We start from the raw sequence: 8,879 nt of genomic DNA, 5'->3' as shown, positions 1-8,879 counted from the left end.
AATAGAATGTAAAGGCTATAATGTAATGTGGAGGCTGGTAGTATGGAGGCTGTAATATAATGTGGAGGTTGATAATATAATATAGAGACTTTATTTTAATGTGAAGGATATGATGTAATTTACAGGCTGGTAACATGGAGGCTGGAAAATGAAAACCACCAGCAATTCTGAGCTCAGCCAATCAGAGCTGGAGGGCGGGGCCTGGAGTTCAGGAACAGCCCCGCCCCCAGTTCTCTTTCAGGTCCGCCCATGCTCCATATAAAGGAGGGCTCTGGGCTGAGCAGTCACTGCTCTCTGCTCCTCACACCTAGAAGATGTCTGGTCGCGGTAAAGGAGGGAAAGGGCTCGGGAAAGGCGGCGCCAAGCGGCACAGGAAGGTGCTCCGTGATAACATCCAGGGCATCACCAAGCCTGCCATCCGCCGCCTAGCTCGCAGGGGAGGCGTCAAGCGCATCTCCGGCCTCATCTATGAGGAGACTCGCGGGGTGCTGAAAGTCTTCCTGGAGAACGTCATCCGGGACGCCGTCACCTACACCGAGCACGCCAAGAGGAAGACCGTCACCGCCATGGACGTGGTCTACGCGCTCAAGCGCCAGGGCCGCACTCTCTACGGCTTCGGGGGTTAATGCTGCCGCCTCCTCCGTCCTCACAGCACAAAGGCTCTTCTCAGAGCCGCCCACATCTTCCCGGGGAGGAGCTACAATGCCACTGAGGGGTTAACACCGCCCGCCCATCAGGGGACGGAGAGCCGGACAATTGCCGCTCTTCTCCGCACAGTGAATACGGGACTGTTCTCCCCTTCTCCGGTGGGGGGCGGGAGAAGGCGGCCACTGACGGGTTAATACTGAGCAGGCTATGGGGGCGGGGCTATAGAACTAGTACCATGGCTTTTGAAATTCCCGCTCAATTACCGTCCGGTAAGAATTCAGCGGCAGTGGAGAAGCTCCGCCCCCGGCTCAGTGAATGAATGTAAATGAGCCCCGCCCCTCCTGCTGCTCCGCCCCCCGCTCTTCTCAGAGCCCCCACCTTCTCTAGGACGGAGCTGCCGCATTGTGTGAATACATGGAAGCCTCATGTCCGAGGCGGATTATTCCCTCATTATAGACCACTGATCGGGAGGATGGGGGGAGTAGTGATCGTATACTCGGGAGGATGAGGGGAGTAGTGATCAGACAGTGAGGAGGATGGGGGAGTAGTGATCAGACAGTGAGGAGGATGAGGTCAGTAGTGATCTGCTAATGGATGGATGTGAGCCCCGCCGTGCGCTCTATCCCCGGACACCAGCGCAGAGAAGGGGGCGGAGCTATAGAACAAGTGCTTTACAGTGATTGGCTGATCTCTGGCTTTTGAAATTCCCGCTCAATTACAGTCCGGTCAGAATCCAGCGGCCGTGGAGGAGCAGTCCATTACACACAGGGGCACTTACCGCTCCTGACCTGCTGCGAGAACGGGCAGACATTGCTGCTGTAGAGGGTTCGTCCCCTGTGTGTAATGGACTGCTCCTCCACGGCCGCTGAGCGGGATTTTCAAAATCCAGAGATCAGCCAATCACTGTAACGTACTAGTATTAACCCGTCAGTGGCCGCCTTCTCCCGCCCCCCACCGGAGAAGGGGAGAACAGTCCCGGATTCACTGTGCGGAGAAGAGCGGCTCCATCGCTGCGCTGGTGTCTAGGGATAGAGCGCACGACCCCCCTGCACGCACAGTACACTCAGCGGCGGCATCACTACCAGCAGGGGGCGGGGCGGTTATCAGCCGAGCAGCCAGGCCCTGATAGACGGAAGAGAGCGGCGCTGACAGGGTTAAGGGCGGAGTGGAGCTCGTCTGAGGTGGTGGGAAGTCACTGACCGCACGTATTATGTAGGAGGGGCTTATTTCCTGGAGACACGCCCATCCGCTGGGACTGGAGGATAGGATGAGCTCCGCCTCTTGTGAACGATGATTGGTAAACGGAAGTTTTGGCGGGCACATCATTGTACGAATAAACCAATAGGGATGTAGGGGTGTGGTTTACATGAGCCAATGAGTACGAGGCTGGGAGTATAAATGATCTGCACGGTCCATTCCTCGCCTCACTCTCTTGCTGTGTACAGATCTCTGCAGAGCCATGGCCAGAACCAAGCAGACAGCGCGTAAGTCCACCGGCGGGAAAGCTCCCCGCAAGCAGCTGGCCACTAAGGCCGCCAGGAAGAGCGCCCCCGCCACTGGCGGAGTCAAGAAGCCTCACCGCTACCGCCCCGGGACCGTCGCTCTCCGGGAGATCCGGCGCTACCAGAAGTCCACCGAGCTGCTCATCCGGAAGCTGCCCTTCCAGCGCCTGGTGAGAGAGATCGCCCAGGACTTCAAGACCGACCTTCGCTTCCAGAGCTCGGCCGTCATGGCCCTGCAGGAGGCCAGCGAGGCTTACCTGGTCGGGCTCTTCGAGGACACCAACCTCTGCGCCATCCACGCCAAGCGGGTCACCATCATGCCCAAGGATATCCAGCTGGCCCGCAGGATCCGAGGGGAGAGGGCTTAGATCTGCGCCCCGCACCCGACAAAGGCTCTTCTCAGAGCCACCACCTCCTCCAGAGACGAGCTCCACTCCGCCCTTCATTCTCCACCTCTGCTCACAGGAGGCGGGTTAACCCTTTCAGCGCTCTAATTAGTAAGAGCAGTTCCTTTATTCTAAAAGCGCTCTCTGTATCTCCCCCGTCTATCAGGGACTCGCTGACCGTGACCGATAACCGCCTCCATCTCCACTCAGCGCTGCTGGGGGCGGAGCTATAGAACAAGTGCTTTACAGTGATTGGCTGATCTCCTGGCTTTTGAAATTCCCGCTCAATTACAGTGCGGGTAGAATTCAGCGGCCAAACCCTCTACAGCAGCAATGTCCGCCCGGACTCTCAGGAGGAGGGGAGGCCAGCAGCCAATCAGAGCGGAGGCGCACACGGTCCAGGGAGTCGTGCACTGAGGCTAAGAATCCAATGATCCGACTTCTAGAACAATACACGGAGTCTCTGACCGGCTGCAGCAGTATAAAGCCCCCGCAGTGCTGTCCATAGAACGCCCCCAGCAGCGCCCCCCACTCAGTATAATGCCCGGATCAGGGCCCCCAGCCCCCCCTCCTGTTCTAGTCCTCAGTCCGGTCACCACTGATCGGACACTTATTACCTATCCGGCTCCGGGTCACTTGTCAGCAACTGAAGCCAAAGATCCAAACTTCCCACCTCTAGTCAGGAGCGGTAAGTGCCCCTGTGTGACGCCCCCTCCAGAGCGGAGATCAGCGGCATCGCCAGCTCAGTCGTACAGACCATGTGGGGGGCTCTTAGAAGAGCCTTTGGTTCCGGGCTCACTTGCTCTTGGCCGACTTGGTGCTCTCGGTCTTCTTGGGCAGCAGCACGGCCTGGATGTTGGGCAGGACGCCTCCCTGGGCGATGGTGACGCCGCCCAGCAGCTTGTTGAGCTCCTCGTCGTTGCGCACGGCCAGCTGCAGGTGGCGGGGGATGATGCGGGTCTTCTTGTTGTCGCGGGCGGCATTGCCGGCCAGCTCCAGGATCTCGGCGGTGAGATACTCGAGCACAGCGGCCAAGTAGACGGGAGCGCCGGCGCCCACCCTCTGGCCGTAGTTGCCCTTGCGGAGGAGCCTGTGCACTCGGCCGACCGGGAACTGGAGCCCTGCCCGGGAGGAGCGGGTCTTGGCCTTAGCCCGGACTTTGCCTCCTTGTTTGCCGCGTCCAGACATCGTTCTCTACAGCAAGGAAGACTCTGATGTGTGTGATCCGGAGGAGTCGCCTCCTGCCGCCTTTATAGGCTGCTGCTCCGCCCCCAGCGCCGCTCATTGGGTGGATTAGAAGCCTCCAACGGAGACAAGACTCGTGGAGAAGCCAATGAGCGGCGCTGGGCGTGGCTTATGACGCGGGTACAGGTCACATGACCGGCTCCTCCTGTAGATCAGCAGCTCATTTGCAGTTGTGGACTATAGGCGGGAAATTCAAATGAGCGACGAGATGCTGAGCTCTCCCAGCCAATAGGAGCAGAGCTCTGGACCCCGCAGCCGTTATGTGCCCGTAGGGGCGGAGCCTCGTCCTCCCGCCCTGCACTGAGCAGCCGCACAGCTCCCTGATCCGCAGCCATTCATAGCGGGAGCAGAGCTCAGCTGAAGTGTATAAGGGGAGCAGTGATCTGCCAGAGAGGAGGATGAGGGGAGCAGTGATCTGCCAGAGAGGAGGATGAGGGGAGCAGTGATCTGCCAGAGAGGAGGATGAGGGGAGCAGTGATCTGCCAGAGAGGAGGATGAGGGGAGTAGTGATCTGCCAGAGAGGAGGATGAGGGGAGTAGTGATCTGCCAGAGAGGAGGATGAGGGGAGTAGTGATCTGCCAGAGAGGAGGATGAGGGGAGCAGTGATCTGCCAGAGAGGAGGATGAGGGGAGCAGTGATCTGCCAGAGAGGAGGATGAGGGGAGCAGTGATCTGCCAGAGAGGAGGATGAGGGGAGTAGTGATCTGCCAGAGAGGAGGATGAGGGGAGTAGTGATCTGCCAGAGAGGAGGATGAGGGGAGCAGTGATCTGCCAGAGAGGAGGATGAGGGGAGCAGTGATCTGCCAGAGAGGAGGAGGATGAGGGGAGCAGTGATCGGGCACTAAGGAGAATGAGGGGAGTAGTGATTGGGCACTGGGGAGGATAAGGGGAGTAGTAGTAATATAATATTGAGGCTGTAATAGAATGTGGAGGCTGGTAGTATGGAGGCTGTAATATAATGTGGAGGTTGATAATATAATATAGAGTCTTTAATATAATGCAGAGGATATAATGTAATTTACAGGCTGGTAATATGGAGGCTGTGATGTAATGTGGAGGCTGAAAATATGGAGTTTGTAACATAATGTTTAAGCTGTGATGTAATACGGAGGCTGTAATATAATGTGCAGGCCGGCAATGTAATATAGAGGCTGTAATGCAGAGGTGGTAATATGGAGGCTGTCATATAATGTGGAGGCTGGTAATATAAAGGCTGCAATATAATATGGAGGCTGTAATATCAGTTGAAGGCTGGAATATAATGTGGAAGCTGTAATATTATATGTAGGCTGTAATGTGGAGGCTGTGATATTATGTGGAGCCTGGTAATGTGGAGGCTGTAATGTAGAGGCTGGTAATATGGAGGCTATAATGTAATGTGGAGGCTGGTAGTATGGAGGCTGTAATATAATGTGGAGATTGATAATACAAAATGGAGGCTGGTAGTAGGGAAGCTGTAATGTAATAAGGAGGCTGTCAATTAATATGGAGGCTGTAACATAATGTTTAAACTGTGATATAATGTATAGGCCGCTAATGTAATATGGAGACTAATGTAGAGGCTGTCACTACGGAGGCTGTAATATAATGTAGAGGCCGGAAATATAATATGGAGACTGTAATGTAGAGGCCGGTAATACAGAGGCTGTAATATAATGTCCAGGCCAATAATGTAATATAGAGGCTGTAATGTGGAGGCTGTAATATAATTTTGAGCCTGTAATGTAATGTAATGCAGAGGCTGGTAATATGAAGGCTGTTATATAATGTGGAGGCTGTAATGTAGTATGGAGGCTGTAATATTATATGTAGGCTGTAATGTGGAGGCTGTGATATTATGTGGAGCCTGTTAATGTAATGTGGAGGCTGTAATGTAGAGGCTGGTAATATAATGTGGAGGCCAGTAATGTAATGTGGAGGCTGTAATGCAATGCAGAGGGCTGGTAATGTTAAGGCTGTGATGTAATGTGGAGTCTGGTTGTATGGAGGCTGTAATGTAGAGGCTAGTATTATGGAGGCTGTCATATAATTTGGAGGTTGTGATGTAATGTAGAGGCCGTGATGTAATGTGGAGGCTGGTAATATAATGTGGAGGCCGGTAATTTAACCTGGAGACTGTAATGTAGAGGTCGGTAATACGGAGGCTGGTAATAATTAGGCTGTAAAATAATGTGGAGGCTATAATGTAATGTAGAGGCTGTAATATGTTGTTGAGGTTGATAATATAGAGGCTGGAAATATGGAGGCTTTAACCCCATAGGGACTCAGCCTTATTTCACCTTAGGACCAGGCCATTTTTTGCAAATCTGACCAGTGTCACTTTAAGTGCTGATAACTTTAAAACGCTTTGACTTATCCAGGCCGTTCTGAGATTGTTTTTTCGTCACATATTGTACTTCATGACACTGGTAAAATGAAGTCAAAATTATTATTTTTTTTCCGTAAAAAAATACCAAATTTGGAAAAATTTGCAAATTTCAAAGTTTCAGTTTCTCTACTTCTGTAATACATAGTAATACCCCCAAAAATAGTTATTACTTTACATTCCCCATATGTCTACTTCATGTTTGTAGCAGTTTGGGAATGATATTTTATTTTTGGGGGATGTTACAAGGCTTAGAAGTTTAGAAGTAAATCTTGAAATTTTTCAGAAACCCAATTTTTAGGGACCAGTTCAGGTCTGAAGTCACTTTGCGAGGCTTACATAATAGAAACCACCCAAAAATGACCCCATTCTATAAACTACACCCCTCAAGGTATTCAAAACTGATTTTACAATCTTCGTTAACCCTTTAGGTGTTGCACAAGAGTTATTGGCAAATGGGGATGAAATTTGAGAATTTCATTTTTTTTGCCTAATTTTCCATTTTAACCCATTTTTTCCACTAACAAAGCAAGGGTTAACAGCCAAACAAGACTGTATCTTTATTGCCCTGACTCTGCCGTTTACAGAAACACCCCATATGTGGCCGTAAACTACTGTACGGGCACACAGCGGGGCGTAGAGGGAAAGGTGCGCCGTGTGGTTTTTGGAAGGCAGGTTTTGCTGGACTGGTTTTTTGACACCATGTCCCATTTGGAGCCCCCTGATGCACCCCTAGAGTAGAAACTCCATAAAAGTGACCCCATCTAAGAAACTACACCCCTCAAGGTATCCAAAACTGATTTTACAAACTTTGTTAACCCTTTAGGTGTTGCACAAGATTTAATGGAAAATAGAGATACAATTTCAAAATTTCACTTTTTTGGCAGATTTTCCATTTTAATATTTTTTTTCCAGTTACAAAGCAAGTGTTAACAGCCAAACAAAACTCAATATTTATGGCCCTGATTCTGTAGTTTACAGAAACACCCCATATGTGGTCGTAAACCGCTGTACGGGCACACGGCAGGGCGCAGAAGGAAAGGAATGCCATACGGTTTTTGGAAGGCAGATTTTGCTGGACTGGTTTTTTGACACCATGTCCCATTTGGAGCCCCCCTGATGCACCCCTACAGTAGAAACTCCATAAAATTGACCCCATCTAAGAAACTACACCCCTCAAGGTATCCAAAACTGATTTTACAAACTTTGTTAACCCTTTAGGTGTTGCACAAGATTTAATGGAAAATAGAGATACAATTTCAAAATTTCACTTTTTTGGCAGATTTTCCATTTTAATATTTTTTTTCCAGTTACAAAGCAAGGGTCAACAGCCAAACCAAACTCACTATTTATGGCCCTAATTCTGTAGTTTACAGAAACACCCCATATGTGGTCGTAAACCGCTGTACGGACACACGGCAGGGCGCAGAAGGAAAGGAATGCCATACGGTTTTTGGAAGGCAGATTTTGCTGGACTGGTTTTTTGACACCGTGTCCCATTTGAAGCCCCCCTGATGCACCCATAGAGTAGAAACTCCATAAAAGTGACCCCATTTTAGAAACTACAGGATAGGGTGGCAGTATTGTTGGTACTAGTTTAGGGTACATATGATTTTTGGTTGCTCTATATTACACTTTTTGTGAGGTAAGGTAACAAAAAATAGCCTTTTTGGCACCGTTTTTTTTTTTGTTATTTACAACATTCATCTGACAGGTTACATCATGTGGTAATTTTATAGAGCAGGTTGTCACGGACGCGGAGATACCTAATATGTATACAATTTTTATTTATTTATGTAAGTTTTACACAATGATTTCATTTTGAAAACAAAAAATGTTTTAGTGTCTCCATAGTCTAAGAGCCATAGTTTTTTCAGTTTTTGGGCGATTATCTTAACTAGGGTCTCATTTTTTGCGGGATGAGATGACGGTTTGATTGGAACTATTTTGGGGTGCATATGACTTTTTGATCGCTTGCTATTACACTTTTTGTGACGTAAGTTGACAAAAAATGGCTTTTTTTACGCTGTTTTTATTTTTAATTTTTTACAGTGGTCACCTGAGGGGTTAGATCATGTGATATTTTTATAGAGCCGGTCGATACGGACGCGGCGATACCTAATATGTATACTTTTTTTAAATTTATGTAAGTTTTACACAATGAATTCATTTTTGAAACAAAAAAAATCATGTTTTAGTGTCTCCATATAATCACAGGAAGCAACCTGTTTAAAACGTAGCCTTTAATCTAATATCAACATAAAATAAAAAACTCCCACAGACACACATAGAAAAGAACAAAAAATAAAAGGAAAGATATATCCTTGATGAGATAAGAGATAATACTGCAATCATCCAGTGGCACGGGTCAATGATAGACGAAGTGGACAGTCATGGATTCTGATCTGTCCCTAAAGCTGACCCTAGGCTTGATAGCCCTGCCTAAAGACGGAGTAGCCGTCCTGATAAGGACGATCCCGTGTACAGGAACCTCCTTATGGTACCTGGATAGACCCTATAATCCCGGTGAGTCTCTATTAAGGGGCCTGCTCTAGGCGCACAGAAAAAACAAAACAAACCGGATATAGATTGACAGTATGGGAAGCAAAGAACCACATTCATGGATGCTGCGTCTTGTGGGTGGACAATTGCTCACACAGCTTATGTCATAATGGTACACAGACAACCACAGGTGTGATCATCCGTGAGTATGCATCATCAAGTAGGCAATATC

At 49.3% G+C, this 8,879-nt stretch overlaps 2 protein-coding genes across 2 annotated transcripts; one reads left to right on the top strand and one right to left on the bottom strand.

Annotated features, from left to right (window-relative positions):
- Window positions 1-2,107: 2,107 nt before the first annotated feature.
- Window positions 2,108-2,518, top strand: LOC120994152 (histone H3). The gene has a single exon (XM_040422605.1). It carries the CDS (start codon window positions 2,108-2,110, stop codon window positions 2,516-2,518), a length of 411 nt encoding a protein of 136 aa, XP_040278539.1.
- A 792-nt stretch (window positions 2,519-3,310) lies between these two features.
- Window positions 3,311-3,724, bottom strand: LOC120994249 (histone H2A type 1-like). Its single transcript, XM_040422694.1, has one exon. The coding sequence runs from the start codon at window positions 3,722-3,724 to the stop codon at window positions 3,332-3,334; it is 393 nt and encodes a 130-aa protein (XP_040278628.1). The 3' UTR covers window positions 3,311-3,331.
- Between the last annotated feature and the right edge of the window lie 5,155 nt (window positions 3,725-8,879).

Source organism: Bufo bufo, chromosome 3, assembly GCF_905171765.1.
Source record: "Bufo bufo chromosome 3, aBufBuf1.1, whole genome shotgun sequence".
NCBI lineage: Eukaryota > Metazoa > Chordata > Amphibia > Anura > Bufonidae > Bufo > Bufo bufo.
The sequence above is the reverse complement of the archived record's forward strand: the minus strand, read 5'-3'. Positions and strand labels throughout refer to the sequence as shown.